The 23,855-nt window shown below is 41.4% G+C and overlaps 2 protein-coding genes across 4 annotated transcripts in view; one reads left to right on the top strand and one right to left on the bottom strand.

Annotated features, from left to right (window-relative positions):
* Positions 1-15,487, bottom strand: part of AK8 (adenylate kinase 8) — a 65,241-nt gene extending 49,754 nt beyond the window's left edge. For 2 of the 3 annotated variants that reach the window (XM_005146337.4, XM_034067610.1), the window contains exons 1-5: positions 15,356-15,487; positions 12,603-12,687; positions 8,590-8,639; positions 7,759-7,872; positions 2,451-2,519 (exon numbers count right to left, since the gene is read on the bottom strand). In XM_005146337.4, coding sequence (XP_005146394.2) covers positions 2,451-2,519; positions 7,759-7,872; positions 8,590-8,639; positions 12,603-12,687; positions 15,356-15,433 — 396 coding nt within the window. In that variant the 5' untranslated portion in view covers positions 15,434-15,487. Of the gene's footprint in view, positions 1-2,450; positions 2,520-7,758; positions 7,873-8,589; positions 8,640-12,602; positions 12,688-14,540; positions 14,672-15,355 lie in introns of those variants that run through there. The other variant, XM_034067609.1, reaches the window with a different exon arrangement.
* Positions 15,488-15,663: 176 nt separating this feature from the next.
* On the top strand, positions 15,664-20,781 carry SPACA9 (sperm acrosome associated 9). The gene is made up of 4 exons (XM_034067756.1): positions 15,664-15,711; positions 16,225-16,380; positions 19,161-19,363; positions 19,911-20,781. Exons 2-4 carry the CDS (start codon positions 16,237-16,239, stop codon positions 20,287-20,289), a joined length of 726 nt encoding a protein of 241 aa, XP_033923647.1. The 5' UTR covers positions 15,664-15,711; positions 16,225-16,236; the 3' UTR covers positions 20,290-20,781.
* The last annotated feature ends 3,074 nt before the right edge of the window (positions 20,782-23,855 follow it).

The raw sequence follows: 23,855 nt of genomic DNA, 5'->3' as shown, positions 1-23,855 counted from the left end.
AGTTTCACTTGAGACAGATGTTCCACATCTTGCCACAAAGACAAGGTAGTAAATCATACAGTCACCTGACTTGCCGTATATCCATGATATATCCTTGCACTGCTTACATAAAAAATGTTGACATTCAGAGCCTTTTTTTGCTGCTCATTTGCTCATATATCCAGAACTGACAATTTTGGTTTCTCAAGTGTTCCTCAGCTACACTCTTTAATTCAAAATGCCACAAAAATTAACAAGATGATACCACACATGTGTGTTTTTAAACAGGTTCTCCTGCCAATTAAAAAGCCCAGGAAATCCATTTGGAAAAGAAAGGGCAAGGGGTGCATCATACCCTTACACATAATAAACTAGAAAATTCTTCAACAGTGTTCCCAGGCCTCAATCACCCCAGTGTACAGAGGGAATGCAAGGAGAAACAACAGCTAGGCTTAGGAAGAAAGTAAGAGCTTGAACTAACAGTAGTGTCCATTTTGCCTAAAAACATGTCTTACCTGCATGGCAAAGTAGATTTTATTAACTGATAGAAAGTGGAAAGAAGGCAGGAGGGGGGATCAGAAAAATCCACACTTTGCAGTTTAGAGCTGCCAGTACATTTTAAAACACTAACATGTTGGCAATTCCCCACACAAGGAAATACTAGTGCAGTTTAAAAGTCCTGTAGTGTCATTTGTAAACAGGTACAGGAGCCAACAATGCATCCCAATGTTCTACTACAGTAAGCCTCTTGTTAAAGCTCGATTTAGCTACAAGTGCAATGTAATGTTCAAAAATCACCCACATAAAAATTATGATAACAGAATAGGTTGAAGTTTAGCTATTGCTAGTTCCAAGCTACTGCTTCAAGACCAGCTTACTGCCTATTTTGCTACAGCTATGTACTCACAACAGAAACATGACACAGACAGATGTCCTCTAGCAAACCCCTCAGGCAGGAACATTTGAAGAGATTGTGTCTCAAGCTATTCATTACTATCCTGATCAAGTTTTCCTTTCCACAGCTGATACATGTAATTGATGATCTGATCTACATTACACAAGGCAGGTCCATTGAAAGCCACTTCTTTGGCAATCATTCACATTATCCAAGTTCTAAAAGCTGAAACCTTCAATCAGGGACAGAATACTTTTTCAGTTGTTCTTGCTAGCTTTGTTGATATTTCTCTGCACCTATAGACACCTCTGCATTAAGGAATTACCATCTTAAAAACTACAAGGCAGTAGCCCAGCCCCCATGATGACTTTGTTCTACATGGATGGAAGGATCTGGTCTGCAGACTGCACCAAAAGTCAGAGAGAGAGAGAAAGAAGACATAAGGTTTTCAGTGCCTAATGCCAAGAAGCTTTAGGAAGCAATTTTTATACCTGAATGAAATGTTGATTACCAGCCCTGGTAATTCAACAAACAAGGTAGATGATGATGATGTTGAGAAGCAACAGATTTGAATAAGGCTATGAGCCTTGCAATATCTCTGTGAGGCCAGGAATTTCTAGTTGTCTCCTGACCCAAAGCATGAGAATAACAGTGATTGCTCTGAAAACACATACTATTTATCTGAAAAAAGCTGTTTAGCCCTTCATGAACATAACACCTACTTTGGACCAGACTTTTCCCTCTCAAGATATGCATCAAATAATGGAGAGTTCAGGTTGTGGCACTGTTTAGAAACAGGGTTTTATCCATTAGATTAGTATATCTCTTACAAATAATCCTTTATAATGGGTTGAGTATGAACTCAATAAACCATCACAATATCTGAGATTTTAAAGGAATCACATAAAAAGATTTTGCTTTCATTGATTCCAGACCAACATATAATCTACTTAAGTTCTGTTATGATGTAATGTTTAAAGTCTCTACTTACATTAAGGCTAAGTACACAGAGAAAAAAAAGAAAAGCCACACATCTGTGAATACAGCTAAACCTATTCAGTTGCCTATTTGTGTAAACTAACAGTGAACATAATTATTGTTACCCAGAATATATTTAAATGCAGTTTTCCCAACACAGGAACTAAAAGAAAATAATAAAAAAATAAACTGACAATGAGAAATAAAGAAAGTTGAAATTAATAATATTAAACTCTTCCCTTTCCCCTTTCCTCAATAAGAGTTAAAAATCTTAACATATTGATTTTTATATATTTCCTGTTTATCTGTTTTGTCCACTCTATCTCTGCCAGTTGCCCCAGGCAATCAACAAAGCTATGCTTGTTCAGCCTTTGATCATCTCTGTGCTGGAAGATTAGCATATGCATACTCTCATCCTCCCCTTTATCCTGTTAATAAAGCTCCAAACTCCCTCTGCTGATGTTCAAGAAAGCAATCGGCTCCAGAGCCCCCAATGATTTGCCCCCATTCCCTTCTCTGCTCAGGACTCAGAATGCTAACTACTATGCACGAGTTGTGTAAGTGCTTATCCACCGGCCCTCTGAGGAGCAATTCTTACTTGTTTGATGCAGTCCACGTTTGACAGACGTTCCTGGATCAGATTGGCCCAAAGCGCATTGGGAATTTTCTAAAGAAAGAACAAAAAAAGGCTGAATATTCACAATTGAGTTCAAAAGGAATTTTACCATGCAGGCACAGCCCGGTTAAAGGTGAAGTGAGATGTCTTAAAAATAAATAAATAAATCTCTGCAAGTCCCAAGCCATTAACATAATATATCAGAGAGTTAATAAGGGCACAAAAATCAGTGCTAAAGGTAAGCTGAACACAAAGCCTACATCCATGTTTTTTGCACAGTAACATGGAAGCAGTGCCAAGTTTTGCACACTAACACACACACTGGACAACAAACCTGCAAAGGGATCCATAAGATCAGCACAACCACAAGCAGTCTTTTCTACAGCAAGTATCTGACCCAGTACTGCTCCATGTGCCAGTGGACTCATCATTAATGATCTTAACAGTTATAATGTGAGACAAGCAGCAACTCAAACACAGAGCAAAGAACAAAGTCTGACTTTCAGGAGCTTTGTTTCATAATTTCAGTCAACTGTGTCTCTTGCATCATCCAGAAAGCTTATTTAAAATACATTTTATGGTTCAAGTTAATTTTAATATTAAAGTTAGCTTATTTTTAAACTCAGAACTGTGAAACACAATTGAAACTGCATGTGCCAGTCTTTTCAGGAGCGCTGTTTCCTTCGGTCACTGTTACTTTGTCCACTTAGTGATGGCTTGTAAGACAACATTTGCTATCTGACAGAAGAACAAATTTCTACAGATTTAGCATCCTTCCAATATTCCTTGTTATTGTATTAGATTTCCTGAAGAGAAATTAACAATCCTTTCTTTCCTTCTTGTAAGAATTTTCTGGGCTATCTTGTTAATTTAGGCCTTCATTCTATGCTGAACATGGTTAAACAAATTCTACATCAGCCGGTTTAAGCTGATAAAGTCTAAACTTTTAGTCAAGCCAGCCATTAAGCATGTGACTAATGCCTTGTGTCAGTCTCATTCATTTTGTCATAACTGGTAAAATGAAAACTCAGAGAATATCCTGCAGGTCAGACTCTCTACTTCCCAACTCAAAAAAAATATCTTTCCCCTAATGATGTGATCTAAAAGACTAAAAAAAGACTATTTCTACAGGCATATGTTATACAAAATGACATAGATTGATATAATGAAAATGTGACTATGTATAAAGATTTCATAACAATCTTTTTCATTAGATCATGAAACAATTTCACCAGGAGTGGAGGAAACACTATTGCACAAGTCACTTTTATAGTAGAATGGACCAAGCACTCCAGAATACACAAAAGCAACCAGTTCTCATCTGGCTGTGGAACAAGGTGGCCCAGTCAGGCAGTGGGTTTTGTTCTGTTTCTCTGCTGTCCCCAGTTCTCAGTGCCTTTCCTAATATCAGCCATTCATAAGGCAGCATTCAAGCTGGTAAAAGAGAATAACAGAAAGAAATTGCCATGTCTCTTGAAAGTCAGCAGGTCCCACAGGGTGGTGTGTCAAAGCCTCCTGCAGCCTCGTGCTGCTGAAGCCTGGGTCTGAGGCTTTGAGTCTGTCACCTTCCAAAGGTGCATCATGCTGCTATCAGAAACAGCCAGTGTCTTGCTTACTTCTTTGATGTGTCACGTCAAGACAGGCTAGTGACTGCTGGGGGTCCACTCTGCTAAGCCTTGCCAAACCCATTTAAACCAAAATTACACTAACTTCTTTCAGTGCAATGGTATTCTCAGCCCTTGCCTTTGAGCAGGGTTTATTGCACAAAAACAATCAAGGACACACATGCTGTATTTCACTGGTTTAGTTCCTTCTGCTCTCTGTGGCTCAATTCCAGTCTCATTTCCTGGTCAGTTTTCCTCCTACTGAGCAGTGGCCTATGAAATCATTTTCAATAGGTTGCTTGCAGAATGTCTAATTATTCAACTAGAAATCATTAAATCTGATACATAGCAGAGAGCATATTTACAGTTTCTCTCTCATAAATACAATAAATATACCATAAGCCTGGTAGATGAGGCTGCACCTCCCAGGCATCTGCAATAATGGACAAGGAAACACATATATTTTGGTTACTGCAGAACCAAAACCTACCTAAGGCACTCTGAGCTTATCCAACATTCAGTTTAGCTACTGAATAAGACCTGCTGTTACAGTACTTTTCTTATGTTCAGACTTTCCTATATACACTGGTTTAATCACTGTTTCTATACTGCTGTAAAGCTGTGCTCATTCATGATTCATTTTAAATATTCCATGTTATTTCAGGGACATCATCCTTCAGTTTACATGCCTATCTAATCTATGCACAGCTATATTTTAATGATGTTTTCATTAAACTGCTACACTATTTTTTTTGCAGGCAGCACTTTCTCTGGATATTTTTTATTGGAAGTTTTGGATAAATTTGTTCTGAAAACAGCAACAGATAAGAACTTCTGACTTCTCCAGGCTTGCAGCTTCCAGATGAGAAGAGCTCAAGTATGAAGAAATTTGATTCAGTTTGGTTACATTGAGCTTGTTCAGATAATACATATGAAAGGCCAGTCCTTTTTATGTATACACAAGAATGGAACCATTCCTACTTGTTCTTTCATAGTGGCCTGGAATAGATTAGAATGCTGACCATGATAAGGACACCTCAGGTTTCTCTATCTTCTACTATATTTCTTCTTCAAAAGCACAAGGATATGACGCGACTCTAGAGCAGTTTTAAGCCATTAAGTCGTATGCAAACACCTTAACTGCAATTTAGTACAGTGTTAAGAGTATACCCATCCCACCAGCTCACAATTACCACAGCTGGTTCAACTTCTTATTTTATCCAGTTAACAGGAAACGTGAAATATGCAATAGCTCATCATTAGACTTCACTATACGAAAAACCTGAAGATGCTTCCTATTAACATTATAAAACTAGAGATGAGGGAATAATTTGCAATGATTTTTCCAAAACTGTAGCCTCTTTTCCTGTTCGTGGAATATTTATTGCTAGCTTGTGGTTCTGCAAATTTATTGAATATTCAAAAATATCTGACTTGATTTTTACATGCAGAATGATAATTTTGCTTTGAACAGTCACTATTTAAAGTTCAGTACCTAAGCCCTGCTCATTAGTGAATGGCCAGGTGTGTGTCAGTGAATGATTGCATGTCCAACTTGAAAAGCGGAGCTTCGAAGAATCATCACGTATTTTAAATACACATTGAATTCCATGAATTCTTGTGCCAGGAAAACTCAAATGCTTTAATGTTCACTGGGAGCAAATACAAAGAGATGAAAGCTTGGCGAAAGGGAAGTAAAATATCTGAACAAACATTTGTGGACCTTTTTGCAACATTTGCTCAGATCTAGAAACATTGGCCCACTGACCTAAAAATGAACGACCTTTGGCACTGGGGTTAATTTAGCCACAGTAACTTTATCTGCATGAAATATTCCTCTAACAACATTAAATTGTGTTATATGACCTTCACACCAGACTATCAAAACAACAATCAATTCCTGCTTTGTCTCTTTCCATTTATTAAATTGCTTTGGCCACAGCTATACCTTTTTAATGACCAGGTTGTATCAAAGATAGTATAAACAGCTATTGTTCTGTTCCTGAACAGACATTCAAACCCTATTAGTGCTAATGGATGTTGTGTGTGCTACAGGAGTCAAGTTTATCACTTGCTTCAGCAAAACCACGGGTCAGTTACAGCACCAGTAGATTTAGCCAGAAGACAGGAATCAGTAAGGGAAATCACAGCACATAGCTATATTTTTATAGCTATATTTTTTTCAGCTATACTGTCATCTCATAGAGATGATTTAGCTACATTTTAAGTCATTGTAAATCTTGCATTGATTTAGAGGAAGCAAGAAGCTCCCCCCTAGTTTTAGAGTTACATTTGAAGAATCAAACTCATAAAAAAACAAGAGAAATGACAGAGCAAAACCGTTTTTCTAGGCTCTAACATCTCAAAACCAAAGGCAAACTGCACAGTACTAAACCACCACTAGCTTTTGCTCTTTGGGTACTCCTTACTACCTGATTAGCCTTGACATTTTTGACTTTCATCTTCCACGCTATCCATCTCTTCGAATCAAATAAGCCCAAAAGGACACCCTTGAAAGTGCATCTGTATAGTCTGAAATATGTTAATAATTACAGTAATTAAACCAAAGGGAATTTTTGTTTTAAATTCTTCCCCTCCAAGTTGAAATTTATGAACCCAGCAAAACAATCTTTAATAATTAGAAGGAAGATTTCAAAGTACATATTCTTGATAAGAATTATTTTATATCATCCCAGCCAAAATCAAACCTTTTTGCCAGTAAGGTCAGTGAGTTCAATGTGCTCTTTCCTCTCAGATCTTTATTTCTCAAGTTAACTCCAAACTTCATTCACTAATTCAGTATAATAAACTCTACCCTATTTTCAGTCTTATTTTCTAAGGAAAAAAAAAGTTAATCTGTGTGTTACAACATCCACCATCTCAGCAAATTATGAATCTGTTGGTTTATTCCAGTCCAATTTAGCAGGGGTATAGAATTGTCATGGATATGAAATTACTTCAGTTTTTATGCAAATAAGTGATGAGGGAAAAAAAAGATAAACTCAAGCTAGTGAATTTGCTAGAGAGTCACAGAAAACTGGACTTCTTCCATTCTGTTACTCACAGGATACCTTGACATATGGAGAAAGGAACCAACTAAAAAGATCAGGAACAAGCAGCAGAGATGCTTCTCTGGCTTCAGGATATTCTTTCAACATATTTTTCTGATCTACTTGTCACTATCCTTTAATAACAAGACAGTTACATTGCTGACCAAATAATCTTGGGAGTCTTGACATCTGGAAAATGTTCACTGGACTAGCTCTTTTGAACATTTGTTAGGAGGCTCTCAATGAAGCAGGAATAGATTTAAAAACCTGTCTGGAGCAAAGCAGATATTTGGAATTGGGTAGAGTGCATCACCTCTAGAACTGAACTATCTTCTGAATATAAGGTTAATGCTTTCAAGAACTCCATGACTTTACACTGCCTTCCTCTCCTGCCCCTATCCTATGCCTTGACATGTTTTATCTTTGTTCATACCTTCTTATCTAGCAGAGGAGACCCTTCTTCTCTGAAAGGCCCTGTATCCACATATCCATATATACAAACCAATGTACAAACCACCATAGATATAATAATATTTACTCTGATATGCTCAACTCACAGCAGTTGAAATCATGGGAATGCCATATAATTCTTCTTCTATGACATGAGAACTACCACTCTTCTATCCACTTACATACCTCTTTCCTTTCTTTATATGCCCTTGCTTCCTCTGTCAGTGCTAATGCTTCTTTGAATAACAAAGTCTCCTGAGAGATACGTATGGCATCCAAACGTTTACAAAGCCACAGTGCCTGAGGGAAGAAGAAACAAAAAAATACAGGTTGAAATATTTGGAAAGAAAGCGAAGGGTTTTTTTTTAAGGCTACAGAAAGAGTGTGTTTTCCAGCCTTCTATTTAAGTAATACAGACTGTGTGTGTAAAATTTAAACAGTTTCTTATAAAGTTGTTCAAGAATGTACAGCTTTGAGTAAAGTCTTTTTCATCTACTGTACTACAGCAGAGATTTTAAAGAAGAAAGCTTCCTTCCTGGCAAGCACACCCCATCATCATCTGTAGTTTCTGTGGTCAGCTTTCTCTGTGGTTCAAACACAACTTTGATGTTTTCAATTAAGTGGTACCAGTGGGCATGCCAGACAATAAGCCATGTAAATGGAGCAACCCACAATATAGGAATACCAAAAACCTGTAACTATGGTTCTCTCCCAGGCTAGTCAGTCCTGCTAAAAAGCTGGAAAAACAAGGCAGGTGAAGTTCTGTTGCAGTGCAGCAGTATCACTACCACTAGTGATAGTGAATTCTCACAGAGCTCACTTGAATATTTCCATATAATGTGTACTGTAATGTAGAGGTGTACCCTTTAAGAATTCCACCCTCCAATTTGCTTTGTGTTCTCCATCACTTACATTAGTCTGAAAATTATTTTATCACATTAGAATTTTCACAAGTGCTCAGCTCAGGAGAAAGCAAAAAAGTGAACAATATTACCTGACTGAAGATAGGACACTTACAACTGTTGTTTTCCCAGAAGCAGGTGGACCAAGTACACAAATTCTTGGAACTATCAAACAAGAACAGATGAATGTTAAGATGCAGAACAGCAAAAATACCAACCCATTTCCCACTGTGGCATTGCAGAACATAAATGTAGTCACAACAAGACAATTATATCAGCTGAAAACCTGCCTGAACAGAGACTTCACGATCAGGCTCCACTTGAGGGGAAAAAGTCAAAAAGTCAGTTAATGCTGGGTCCTCTTTTAATCTTCATGGTCAGATTAATACTCTGATTAAACATTCAACTTTGTGATATACGCATATAAATTTAAACACATGGATAGGTCAACGGGTAAACCAGAGCATGATACAAACATGTTCTTATCCAAGTTTAACTTTTGTTCTGAACACATTGATTTGAACCCAACACATTTTGTGATTAAAAAGTAGTTTAACTTGCACATGCAGGACAGGACTATCTCAAGGTGACTATTATCATAATCATAAAATGGTTGATGTTGAATGGGACTTCTTGAGATTGTTTCTTATTTCTCTTACACAGTATGGTGGTAAAAATACTTTATTTCAGCAGAGCTTTTGGCTCTCACCCAAAAATGTAATTTCACTTTTTAGTTTCATCTAAATAGGTTGTGTCAGGGTTCAGAGAAGATTTAGATATTGCAAAATTAAGCATGTTTTCTCTACCCTTTTCGACAGCTCCTTCAATTTTTCTAGTCATCAGTAGAAGTAATATTCTTCATCTCCATATCTTGTGTTTCTCTACTGCATGTCCCTCTCCTTCCCCTGAGGAGGGCAAGGTGGGAAAAATGCATCCCAGTTCTGAGGAATCCTTCATCTAATGCTTACAGACAATACAGTAGGCATTACCACATTACCATTGTAAGCTTCATTCGGAATGAATTACAGGCAAGACAAACATGGGCAAATGGAGTAACCCTTAGGAAAGTATTTGGGACTTTTTCCACGAACACACGTTAAGCCGCAATCCCTTGAGCTGTCATGTTATGTTAATATCTTTGATGTTTTTTCTCCTATACCTGGGGAGAAATAAAAGCTAAACCAAACCAGACAATACACAGAAGGGACCAATGAATACTTCTGGGAGTAACATAGGTCAAAACAGGGGCGGGATCTGCTCACCCAAACCCCTCTTCAGCTCTTGATAACCAAAGGAGATCACAGTGCCTGATGGCAGCAGACAGGGAAGGATGTGAAATGTATTTTTATGAGGCCGTGCATGCACTTAACAGTTATTGGGCAGGTGCAATTTTTAAACAGACATGAAACCCAAATTATAGATTCATCTTTACAAAGTTATCTGACTTGGAAGGTTTAAGAAAAACTCCCCCCTTATTGGTTCTTGCAAGTGCAACAGAACTAGTACACAATGTAGAAAAATACTTTAAAAGGATACATCAGCTGTTTTTATCACCTAATTTCTTTCAAATGTAATGTGATTAAATCCTAGGGTTTTTTTCTAAATCTAACACCTTGAAACTCCAGCCTGGTACTTAGGAATTATTTATAAACAGCGTCATAAAAGAGTGCTCGGGTGCCAACACTAATCAACTTCTTCAAACCACTTCAAAGAAAATCAAAAAACCTTTCCATCCCCAGATCCTTTTGAGGTTTAACTAGGAGCATGATTTAAAATTCACAAGAAAGCCCTTAGGTATTGAAGCTTTAATACACAGCTTTCTTGGACAAACGTTTGATAAAAAACGAAACATACCATTATATACACCACATCATGCTTTAATATTGCCCAGGGCTACTGTAAATGCTCACTTTGTACTAAATCTGCTTTTCTCTCTGCTTAGTGGCTGGCAGCAGATGGGGCAGTGTAATTCACTGATTTACTCATTTGCACACTTGTAAGACTCCTCTAAAGCATTCTCGCTAAACATATGACACAAGGGCACAACCAGGACACTGCTGGATGTAATGTTTAATCCCCTCCAATCAGCAAATAGTTAGTATTTAATACTGGAGGTCAGAACCACCAGCTAAATGAAGACAGGGAAACCTAGCAAATGCCTTTTGCTTCAGTAACAAATCATATTTCATTCCATATTTACTCTTCCAAGTAAAATAAGTTTTAACATTCACCAATTATTTTAGTAATAAGATTAATCCTGGAATAACACACACAAAAAAAAAGCTGGACTCACTGAGTTCCACTTCAGTCTGAGAGATTCCATGATTAATATTAATGTGGCAAAATTTGCTTAACTTGTAAGAGAAATCCTTTGTCAAACAGGAAAAGCACATAGCACACGATGAACATTCTTGCAGAACTTTCTACATCTCTTCAGAGGTTTGACTGTAAAGGAAGAACTCACAGAAATGCCACTTGGATCCCAAAAGCTTTTTTCATGAGTACAAACCAAGACACAGTGTAGAAAATGAGCATCTTGTATATGAAAGAATTCTCAGGCTTCATCTGGTTCTTTAAGGCTTTTAGAAGGAACACATGAAAGAACAATAGTACAGAGCCTCAAGCACAAACACTTAGCCACACATTTGACCTAGGAGATTTTCAAGACAGTTGTAAGCTATAATCATCATTAGACTTGTTTATATTTTTAAGAGTACTTTAGATGTTATTATTAATTAAAAAGGTTTCCTAACTTCACACCTGGGATAGACTCAGTGCTGCTTTTCCACACATCTCTGTTTGAAATTTTCTCTAGGGCTAAAACTGTCTAGCAAGGCAAGATCATGAAAATTCATCACTTTCCTGATGGCTTTAATAAGGTTTTTTTCTTCTAAATAGTCAGCACCTTCCGCCATGATCAAAAAGTAAAAGCAACACAGATTCCTGTTACATTATTTTTCATATAATTTATTCTTAAAACAACATTCAGGCTTTAATTTTAATTGGAGTTCCTTTCCTTTCTTAATAGCTCTCCTTTTTTTCCAGACCAAAAGCAGACAGCATATTTCTCTTGACAAACAACTGCTGTAGTTCTATCTTTAGCCTTCAAGTACTGAAGTAATGAAATGGAAACCTGCCTAATTCTGTTCAAATAATACTGTGGGGCTTGAGGACAAATGTTAGCTCAATGTGCACAAATTTTACCAGCATTCTATCAAGCCACATGAAATTCTTCCACATTTTTTCCACAGGTCTATAAAGCAGATTGATTACTCATGCTGACTGCATCAGAAAAGGCTGGACACAATTTGCAGGATTTGATTATTTATTTATTTTTTTTTTAGTATATATTTAGCAGCATTTCAATCAACATCCATCTGATCCCCACCACTAAGAGCTCCCAGCACCTCTAGTGAGAACGATTTCATTGATGCTGCAGCAGAACTTTCATAATGGTTTTAAAGAAACATCGAAGCAACATGACACCAGCTACCCCTGACAGCTCATGCAGAACAAAAATTATAGTTCAGTTGTGCATATCCAAATATAATCTGCCTAAGGGTGAACAGTTTGTAAATCAAATAATTTGATTGAGAGAACATGCTTTTATTGTGCAGAATACAGACTTCCTATTCAATTTACCAGGTTTTGTTATACATAGAAGTAGGCATGCTCACTGCTCCTTCAGCTGAGATGTCACTGAGCAATGGAACTCATTAACGGCAGCTAGTAACTAACTAATCAAAACCACAAAGAATCTGCCAGCCCAAGTAGAATAGGAACCCAAATTTACACCTGACAAAAGGAGTAATTAGTGAGCTTAAAGACAACAGGAAATATCAGATGGGGCACAGAACACATTAATAATTGATACACTAGAACTCTTTGTTATTCCCTTAGAGGGTTTCATTGTTGTAACTGTTAAAGTGCATTTTTTATTAGATTACCCACTAAAAAAAGATATTAAAAGCAACTTACCTATAACTATTCCAAAATGCTCACCTCCCCCTCCCCCCCCGACACAGCCTGAAAAGTTTTATCCATCATCTGCCAACTGAAGCACAGCTTTCAAACAGCTGTTTACAAACAAGGAGTTGAACTATTTATGGTGTTTCAATTTTCACTTACCATCATCGTTGTTTTGCTTTAAATGGTTTATCATAAACTGAATGGGATCATCTGGCTGATGAATTATTAGTTCTTCAAGCATGTTCTGAAAATAAATAGGGCAAAGTCAGAGGAAAATTTACCATATCTAGGCAGTCACAATGCATTGCATTTCTACAGCAATATTACAATAGGGGTCTTAAAGAGTTTATAAATGTTTCTTTATTTTCTTAAGATCCCTTTCACGGACAAAATCAAAACTGTGAAACCATGAAGCATAGTGAGATAATTGCAAACTGAAACAAAAATAACCCCATTGCTTTGGCTTATTTATGATACATATGGGCACCAGGCACTGCTTGAGCCTGGTGTCGATAACAGTTGAATCAGCATTGACATAAAAACCATACAAGGAGTTTCAAAACCAGAGTCAACTTAAATCAGTATCTCCGCAGGGCAAGTTAAACCTCCTTCTCAAGCACATTCCCACAAGAGTCTCGCTAGCCTAGAGGACTGCAGAAAAGATACAACCTGCAGAAAACCCAAAGCCAACAGCCAAAGCCTCAAAAGCAGCACATCTCTTTTTCGTAATCATACTAGTTTTCCTCCTACATGAAAAGTAAGGGGGAGGGGGGGGAGACTTAAAGCATTTCCTTGAATGTCTATTTTGGAGCTCATTTTCATATTAAACACTTAAAGTTACACAGGGCCTTGCTTCAGCTCCCACTGACAGCAGTGGGGATGTTCCACTAATTTCAGTGAGGACTGTAGCATCCCAGGCAGAGAAAAAGTAACACTAAGAAACAGAAACTCTGTAGATCTCCTTTACAAGACATTTCAGCACAGCCAAGAATTCTGTAATTAGCACTAAACATCAAACAGCCGCTAATGTTCTGTCTTACATTACCTACTGCAATGCTTATACTGGAATAGAACATCTTTTGCTAAAAATCAGTCATAACATTTTAATATTCACAAGTAAATACCATAAAGTCTTTATATTCCATAAAATGTTTTATTTTAATGACTGTCTTGTATTGAAGTGACCCATCTTCCTTATTGACTTCATCCACTTAATTAGAATAATTAAAACACTCAATTTCATTTATAAACTCTTTCACATGCAAGATCTGATGCTTCAAGGTCTGGGCAGCAGAGAGCACACAGTATAAAATTTGTATTTTTATTGGAAGCTCCTTTAAAATCATCACTTTCCAGCAACAATCATTTAAACCAAGAAATCTGAATCTTGCACCACCATTATCAGCAGCTATCAAAATAAAAGAACTAAGAAAATCTAACCTTACTACAGTTCTAACCTATTCAGACTGAAAATGACTTATCCTTCCACTATTTTGTGCCCATGTCCTACCTGCACTTACATGCATGCTTTGTTTTATTCACTTCTATTAATCCCAGTTTAATTTTACATGAGTTCTGCGAATCTCGGATGGGGGGTTTATGTTTTGGGACTCCTGTTTTAGGTTCCACAATTTGGGTTTTGTAAAAGTTTAATGTTTACAGACTAGGACAATAATTTCCAGCTGTGTTTGTTTGTATCATTACATTGCTACAATACAATTGACGCACAAAAAGAAAACAAGACTCCGAGTAAATCCCACAATTGTTTGATGCAACGCGAGGTCCTGCAGCTGCATTCAATACCTCATGGCATGCAAAACACAGTATTTCTATTAAAAACCCCACAAATATTATTCTAAACTGGTCATAGTAATTAGACTTAGGTTACATGACTAAAAAATAGTAAGAAAAAAGAAATAAAAATAAGCATTTGTGTGTTTTCCACGGAGATATTAATAAAAAGGCCTTAAAACAGAGCTGTGAGCAGCAGCGCACAGGGGAACCTCTCTTACCAAGTTCTCGCCTCACATCCGCAGCACACAAACCTCCCCATGCACGACGAAAGAGCTTTTCCCAGACTTACGAAACAAAACATACCTTTCTCTAAGGCAGGGAAAGCACTCTCGCTATTTAGTGAAATCACAACGATGTTAGAAGTGTACTTCTTTTTATTTTTGACACACATCTCCACAGAAAAGCCGCGTCAGCAGCAGCAATGCGCCGAGAACCACAGTGGGACGGGCGGCGGTGATGGGCAGGCGGCAGCGGGTTACCTCAGCGGCACTGGGGTTACCTCAGCGGCATTGGGGTTACCTCAGCGGCACTGGGGCTACCTCAGCGGCACTGGGGTTACCTCAGCGGCACGGGGGTTACCTCAGCGGCACTGGGGTTACCTCAGCGGCACTGGGGCTACCTCAGCGGCTCTGGGGTTACCTCAGCGGCTCTGGGGGGCAAACCCCTTCCCCTCGGCTTACCCCGCGCTTTGTTACCGCCTCCCCCCTCACGTTTCCTCCACAGGTTACCACTTTCTTCCTCAAAACATGACGTGGACGAGCCCCAGCAATTACTAGGCTAGTATTAATTAACTACTTTAGTTAATAAATTAATTAATTGAGCCCTCCGCCGGTACACCTGCCCCCCCACAGGGGGCCACCGCCTGCGAGTTCCCATCGGAGCCCGGTACCAACAGCTGGGGAAAATGGCCGCGGCGTTGCGCCCCAGATGAGCCTTCTCAGGGCCCCACCGGGCAGCACCGCCGGTGAAGAAGGTGAAGAAGCCGGGTTCCCCGGCCCGGTCCAGGCCGGCGCTGGCGTGTGCCCCTCACCATCCCCAGGTCCTCCAGGCCACCCCTACGCTCCGGAGTGGACGGTGGGAGCCCCCACGGTGCCCCAGTGCAGGCGCGGCCCGTTCACCTGCAGGAGCCGGAACAGCTCCCGCTCCTCCGCGTAGGCGCCCACCGGCGGCGGCCACGGCCCAGCCAGTTCGGCCATGGCCGCCCCTAGCAACCCGCCCTGCCACGCTGCTGCGTTGCTAAGGAGTGCGTCATCACTTCGCGACGCAGAAAAGCCTCCGCCTCCTTGGGGTAACGGCAACAGGGTATAACGTCATTCATCCCCGACGCGCCGCGCCCCCGGTGAGGTGATGCGCGACGTCGGCGCGGTTGCCAAGGAGACAGCGGCGCGTTGCCAGGGAGACAGCGGCGCGTTGCCCCGCGGAAGCCGGTTCTCCGCCACCGCTGCGGACGGGCTCGCCGCGGACCGCGCAGCCGGTAGGGACCCGCAGGGCCCGCTGAGCTGCTGCGGGGCTGGACGGGGCTGCAGGGAGGAAACAGCCCCCTCGGGGGACCCGGGGAGGGCAGGGGCGGTGCGGGCCGGGCCTCTGCAGCCTCCTTCGGCCTCATGTAACACCGCAGAGTTTGAGGAGCTCGGGCTGCAGCTGTGGGGAGTAAGAGAAGCCGCCACCCTGCACCCGGCGTTCTGCAGCAGTGTCTTTGGCACATCACTACGTTAGCTTCAGATAGACACACTGGGGTTTATGGTGTCTGGCTGTCAGGGTCCCCTCTGGGTTCTCTGCCTCTGTTTGCAGCATCATTGGCTTCCCGTTTGGGGCTGTAGGACTGCAGAGCTGTGACACAACACATCTCCTCTTTCATACTTCTTTTTAAAAAAGTTTTCCCCTAGCCTACACAATTCCAACTCAGGTGAAAGATAAAACTACACTTATCAAAATGCATCATGTCTAAAAGGCAGCTTCCTCTCTCTCCTTCTCTCCCCAAATCCAGGAAGGAGAAAACATGAATGAGGTAAAGGACACCTTCAGAAGCATAGAGCAGAACTACAAGCTCTTCCTTCAGCAGCAATTCACGTTTATCGGAGCACTGCAACACACCCGAGAAAACGCTCATGACCTGATCAGACCTGTGGCAAGCATCAGCCAGGTACAAAGGGTGCAGCACAAAGTTCTCTGCCCATGAGAACAGGGACCAGTGCGGTGCTGTCACACAATTGGGTCTAGTTCAGGGATAAATAAATGTTTTTACTAAGGGGAGATGCACAAAAACTCACAGCAACATTTGTGTACACCTCTGCAATCCAGTGGCAAAAGTAGGTGAGAGAAATACCTGTGTCAGATCTTCCCATTTACAGAGAAGTTTTACTGCTGAGCATCACTTTATGATTTAGTTTAACGCTATCATTTCACTGCTGAGGCATGGCCAGAAATCCAAGGTACAAGAAAACAAACCAACACTCCTTCCCCAGCCACACATGGAATGTGCAATCCTTAACTCACAGTAACCAGCATGCATGCCTCTTCCCCCTGGTATTGGTGCTGCTGTAGCTTTCTATAGCCCTTATTAAAAATAATGGCTGTGTTACAGAGGTAGGATGATGGATTGAGGGCTGGAAGTCCCAAGTGGGCTACAGGTTTTCTGGGCTGGTAAGTGAACTGTCTTGGAATTTTTATAACATGGGGTGTTTTAAGTAGTGGAAAGAACTTAGACCACCTGCAGACAGAGGGGGAAGAAAAGTCTAAATCAAATTAGAACTGTGGGATTTGAGACAGCAGAACCCAGGCACAAAACCCAGATGGATGCCAAAGCCAGAGTGAAAGCCAACCTGTTATTAGGATTGGGACACAGGAGTCAGCTGGCTGTCTTTCCTAAGGGCTGACTCTATTATAAGGGTTTTGCTCATAATACTGAAGAGGATCATGATAATCATTCCACTCCATTCTTTCAAAAAAAAAAAATAGGGAATGAGATTTTGTGTAACATTATGCTGTATTTAAAAGTGCCAACATTTCAATGGTTTTAAGCCAGCTTGGACTCTGCTTCTCAGCAGAGGTGGAAGGTTGTTTGTTGTAGGGGAGAAATCTTATAGGCAACAACTTCAGCAATTATACTGATCCGTGGCATTGTGGTACAGTAACATGTTAACTTAGTGGTGGCAAACTGTACTGCCCAGACAGCCCTGAGGGTATAACCCAGGGTGAGGATGGGAAAGGGAAAAGAGCAAATTACCAGGAAGAACAGGGAGCAAGGGCTGAGCACAGATTGGTGATGCATTGGGCAGACACTGAACCACCACCACCACCACCAAAGTTCAGTGTGGCAAAACCAGACATTAATTTTATTCCCCTACCATTCTTCTGAATCAGCCCAAGCTCATCTTTAATTTTGCCTGGGATGGCACAAGAAGCAACAAATGCAGAAATATGTGTGGCCTCAGCATACAGCTGACTTGACTGCCACCTTTATTTGCATGTAGGCACAGACACTACATAAAAAAATTGGTAGTGTACTTGAATACAGCTACATTTCTAATCCCTGAAAGTTGTATGTGGGAGCATTTTTGGTGTTGAGTGATGATGTTTTTCTGACAGAGCATAGTAAAGTGGAAAGGTCAAAGAACACACCACTGCTAGGCAATGGCAAGAGCTCCTTAAAGACTTCTACATGGAGTAAGATATAAAGTCAAATCCCAAGTGGTTCTGTGAGACAAGCTCCTCAGTCATTGCTTCAGACCACCCAGTGACCCCAGCAAAGCCTGGCTGTGGTCACGACATCAGCTCAGTGTCCAGGCCATCTATGATCGCCCCTTGCTGCAGCTCAGCAGCAGATGGCTAATGCAAAGCTTGGCCGTTCCTGTAGTCCTGGTCCCTATCCTAGTTACTCAGGTGCATTACCTCTGTTGTTGATGTGGACAAAAAGAAGTCCAGCTTATCCCATCGGTGAACATCCAGGCTAAAATGCTATTCTCTTTACGAGAGAATACAGCAGCAATAAAATCTGTTCACAGCAAGCAATAAAAAATCCTGCCACTCACAAGGACAGGATGCTCAGTGAGCAAGGAGGAATCTGGAGTGGAAATGGACACTTAGGGCCCATTTTTTATTTTTCTTGCAAACCTCTTGAGAATTTTCCCGAGCACATAATGGCTTTTCTGTATGCAGGAACTGTGCCAGTGGTGGAGCAGCTACTTGGATCTTGTCTTGAAATGCTACAGAAAGCTCTGAAGGTGTCAGAGCCCAGTTATGACTGCCAACCAGCCACTCAGTATTTTATATTCTGACCACTCATGTCTAAAGTATCTGTAACTTATTTGGGGGAAATACTTAATCTCTTGGCATAATGTTTCATCATGCAATGCCATTCACTCCGATTAACAAAAATGCTCAAGGCAAATAGGGAACATCATTGCTGTGACAGTTTAGTAAGGAAAATTTAGGTTAAATGAGTCTAGTTTGCAGTCACATCTAGTGGTGACAAATAAAGAACCAAGCAAAGAATGCACAACTCCAAATTATTCCCAGCTTGGTCACTGCCCTCACCTGACACCCAGCTCTGCCCAGGCAGTTGTTGCAGTGGCTCAGGATGCCCTGCTTGGAGCAGAGAGAGAACTCCACTCACACTCAGCCTGTTTATGCAGGGCTTACAGTAGAGCTGTGGTTTGGTCGTGGTTCTTCTATATTGCTTCAAAGAGGGAGGAAGGCTCACTGGTGTGCCAATGAGCAGATCTGTTACCCCCCTGGTAAGGACAAGCAAACATCTTGGACATGCTCTAGAAGTCTCACTGCCTGCTGCAGTGTTGTGGTTTCCCCAATGGCTCACGCCTGCAGTCACAAAAGAAAGCAGTTTCTCCTCACTAACTTCGGCACCTTTACAGCATAAGTCACATGTAATTTAACATACACTACTCTGTCTTTCCCCACATACAGGTACAGTCCTACATGGACCATCACTGTAACAATTCCACTGACAGGCGTATCCTCAGCATGTTTCTAAACATCTGCAATGACCTAAGCAAGCTCTGCCAGAAGCTGGAAAGCGTGCAGCCTTGTAACAGCACAACCAGCGACATTCTGGGGAGGTGCAAGGTGCTCCTCAGCCACAGCAACGACCTGAGCAGCATCCGAGCCAAGTAGGTGTCTCTATCAGCTTTGTTTCTTTGAGGCGACTGTCAATGCTGGGGAGCTGTCACAGGAATGCAAATTCCCACCTGACTTTTCCATCAGTTCTGCTACAACAGCCTTCTGGCTTTAGTGAGGGTACAAGATGCTACCCAGTTTACCATTCCAGCTGGTGGGAAAACCAACCTCTGATCACAAAAAGGGAGTTGGTTTGTTTATTCATTCTTTTTACTGGTACTTGGAAGGCAGGTTAGCACCCTGAAGTCCCATGCAACACTCAGGCAGTTTACCTCCTCCTATTCCTGCTCTGCAGGAATAATTTCCATGGGGCAAGTGTTTGTACACATTCTTCAAGTCTTCCAGCTCCAGTCCAACAGCCAAGATGGTGTGTTTGTCAGGACTTGTTTCTCAGGATGCAGTCCTATCTGTGCCTTTTTGTTCTGGGGAGATGAATGGCTGCATTTCTGCTCTTCCCAGGGGATCTCAGGGACGCGCTGTGGGCTCACCAGGGTTACACTGCTGGGACAAGTCTGCCACTTGTTTCCTTCTGTCCCACAGATACCCCCATGATGTTGTGAATCACCTGAGCTGTCATGAAGCAAAGAATCATTTTGGAGGGGTTGTGAGCCTCATCCCCATTGTTCTAGACTGCATAAAGGAGTGGATAACCCACACTGAGAAGCTGTCACGGGAGGTACTGCAAAATCTGAGTGGTGGAAATGATATCTCTGAGAAGTCGGCACCCCAAGGTGCACCAGACAGGGCAGTCATTTGCCAAACAGCACCTTCTGTGCACCCTGAAGTTCAGACCTCAGCTAAAGATAATGTGCAAGTGCAAGGGAATAAGCACGTCTGGAAGAAGCACCTCAATGACACAAGAAGTCACAGTGGGAAACGTAAAAGTCCCTGGAAACCTCCCGGTAGACATGCCTTTTAAAGGATCAGAGTTCACCATCTCATACTTACCACCTTTAATCAGGTGGCTGAAGACTGTGAAATTATTACTAGAGATCCTGCCTATCCAAGTCCACTTTCTGAATAGTTAGCCCTCTAACCCAGCCTTGAGCAGGTACACACTCTCACCCTTGCTGGTATTTCCAGCTGTATCCCTACCAGCAGTAGTTGTAGCGTTAGAGCTTATGAGTTGTAGTGTTAGACCAGCACTGCTGTGAGAGCAGGGAACAGTCAGGAGTAATCAGGTTCTAATCTTTCAGCCACAAATCTTGGGCAGGTTTCTTGAAAATGGGATTTTACAGTTTCCCAGACTTCTGAGGAACACCCACTCAGGCACCAAAGACAGAGGTGTGAAGAACCTGCATGTCTGAAGAACGTGATGCAGAGCAGCAAAGTGGGATTCAAACACATGTCTGGGATTCAGGCATGTCCCTGAAGTTCCCTCACCCCCACTGAAACTTTTTAGTTATTTGGAGCACAGAATCAATGTTTACTGGACACTAATGTTTCCCTTACATGCCACTGGCTACCAAAAAGGTGTGTTTTAGCTGCACTGACTGTGCTCTGCGCTGCATCCTTCCTGCAGGTTCTCACACCATGGCTGGCACACACCCCTCCAAATATCTTCCCTTACAGCTTTTTAACTCCTTGCTGTCAGAGCTAAAGATGGAAAAGAGAACAAACATCATTTGCACTTAGTTTGGTGTACTGACAATATCCAAACTTGGATAAAACCCTAACCAGTATCATCCCCAGAGCTCTGCAAAACTAACAAAGTAATTTCCAATGTGATTAATGGGAATCTGGTGGGAGCAGAGAGAGTGAGAAAGCTGTGGCCATTTTCAGATGGTTCCTTTTCAAATTGTAAGTTAAAATGTCTGTGCTTTCCCTTTTTCAAGATGAGAATCCAGCTTGCATAGCTTTCAAAGATGTTGTGAGGCTTAAAATTCATTAAAATTGCAGGGCATTTGAAATAGTCTCATGCTGCTTTTATACCAACACTTTACAATTCCAGCACAGTGACTTTATACCAGTGCTGGAAACAACTTTCATTCCAGCCTGCTCAGGGAGGGTCAGCAGAGCCACAGGCTTTCCCCATTCTCTGGAGCTGATACACATTTCTAGTGATGCTTTTACTCAAGCACAGTTAACTACAAACTTAAGATCTCAATAATATGGTGCCTTCCCTGTATGTGACTGTTCTTTTCCCCTCCCACAGGGAAGATAGCTCCTGTTCTTTGGTTCCTGCTAGAAGACACTCCTGAATAAACAATTTCCCCTTGCATTCCTGGCTCAGTTTGCTAAAGTTGTGAGAAAACTTTTAGCTTAACATGACCAGATTTTGGCAACCAGAAGCCAAAAAAAGGGAGAAGAATTAATGCAGAGGAGGGAGCATAGGAAGGAATGATAGCTCAGACGAAATGGCAAGTATTTTCAGTAATATTTTGATTCCTCCCATAACCCCACTTTCTTTTGCACTTTTCTCCCCTTCCCCAATCCACTTATTTTGCAATGCAATATATCTGTCCACACTGGAGTAGAAGCCTATTTTTAGGAGACAACATGATCCAGCTGCATTGAATCTTGGTGGACTTAAGTGGGTAATAAAGCTTGCCAGGGTCCCAGCAAGGCTCCCAGGCACTGCTGGGGATGCAGCCAACAGGATGAGCCTGTTACCCTCTCAGCCTCTACTTGAGATCCCTGTTGCAAAGGCAGCTTCAGGCAGAAAAACCAGTGCTGCTCACAGCTGCCCTATTGTGTTTCATGTGGCAAAGACAAGTGTCTGATGACAGTTGCTGTCTTGGAAAGTTTTTCAGTACAAGCACACACTACATGGACTAAAAGAAGACAAGTGTTGGGGACACAAGAGATGCTGCTTCCAGATCTTGTTTCCAACCTTCCTCGCCCTGTCACATAGTTTAAATTTGGTCAGGCTCTGATGAGCCCCACTCTGGCCCCACTGTTCACAATGCCAATGCAGTTGTCCATTTGTGCTTGACCAAGGTCACCATACACGCAAGAAAATCCCTAAACAAATCCCTAAACCTTACCAATCATTTCTAGCCTAGCCCTATCCTTTCAGTCTTATGCAGCCAAATTTTAAGACACAAGCAGAAAAATGAGTGCATAAAACCTGCAGTCTGAAGCTTGGTAATGACATGACCAGGATCTGTTGGAAGACTGCAAAGTTAAGGCTCACAAAAACATCTAGACAAATTACTTAATTTCCATACAAGTTCTCCTCTTCCAGGGTGGATGGACACTTCAAAAGACAAAAAGATACAGCAAGAATTGTTTTTCTCTACTACAAATCAAGCTGTTTGAAGAATCTGCATAAACAGGATGTAAATGCCAAACACAGAAGTGCAATAAAGTTTAACTTTAGCCTCTGTGAGCATAAAATTGCAATTTACACACTGAGAAACCCCGCAGGGCCCCAGAGTGACTTACCCAGAGATGTGTCACTTAGTCCAGGAAATAAATGCTGCTTTTTCATTCAGATACTGTAAAAGAGGTATGGGCTGGTAGCAGTTGCTCTGCAGACTATAAATATCCTCTGCTCTTCCCTCAATGCAGCTAAGGGTCAAAGGAGGCTTTTCTCAACCTGCAATTGGGTCAAAACATCCTGTAAGTGAAACAGCCAGTCCCAGCACCTCATCCGCAGAGGTGATGGGGTCAGGCCCCAAGAGGTCAGGACCAAGCACTGGGGTGGACTCCTGAAGGCAGGAGAGGGGTGATTCGAAGGGGAGGGGGGACTCAGCATCTCCAAAACGGTATCCGAGCTGGCAGTGGGAAGTGGTGAGCTTGGCAGGGCCTCTAGTGGCCGCGGCTGGGAGGGTGTGCTTGGACTGAAAGGGACGTCAAGAAAATCAGGTTTAGTCAAAGTAGAGCTCAGGAAAACAGGTTTTGTGCAGCCCACCTGCCAAAATAAAGTTCTGCCTGAAAAGTAAAGCCTGGGTGAACAGTAACTAAGCTCTTCTTGTGAAGTCCCTATGTGTATGAACACATGAAGTAACTTAACTTCTGCTGATTCTCTAAATTCTTTTGTAACCTTTTAAAATCTAGCACTGCACCAGCAGCTAAGCAATTCCAGTAAATCAAGATCAATCAAGCAAAGAATCTTCAAATTCTTTCTTTCCCTAATGTCTACCCCATGTTTATTACCTTTGTTGTAAATCACCAAACACACTTCTTAGCATTAGTGAGAAAGGAAGGTATTTTAGTTTTCTCTTTCTGCTCCACAGTGGATGTACTTCTGTGGGTAATAGAGATCTAATTCTCTTTTTTTTTTTAACTGGCAAGTACAGCTTTCCAAGGCTAAGCTTGTTAAGGAATATGCAAATGGTTTAAAATAAGGTAAGAGCAAGTCAAATTCACTTTCTGCTTTGTATTCACTTCACTTACCCCACGCTTCAGAACTCATGGAACCCCACTCAAAAGGGGCAGAACCACTTACCTGCTCTGTGCTACGCAGCTCCTGGAAGATGTTTCAATACTGAACTTGTTTCTGCATGTTTTGTCTCAGCATGGCTTGGTCCCAAAGAGGTC

The sequence above is a fragment of the Melopsittacus undulatus genome, chromosome 11 (genome assembly GCF_012275295.1).
Source record: "Melopsittacus undulatus isolate bMelUnd1 chromosome 11, bMelUnd1.mat.Z, whole genome shotgun sequence".
NCBI classification, from domain to species: domain Eukaryota; kingdom Metazoa; phylum Chordata; class Aves; order Psittaciformes; family Psittaculidae; genus Melopsittacus; species Melopsittacus undulatus.
The sequence above is the reverse complement of the archived record's forward strand: the minus strand, read 5'-3'. Positions and strand labels throughout refer to the sequence as shown.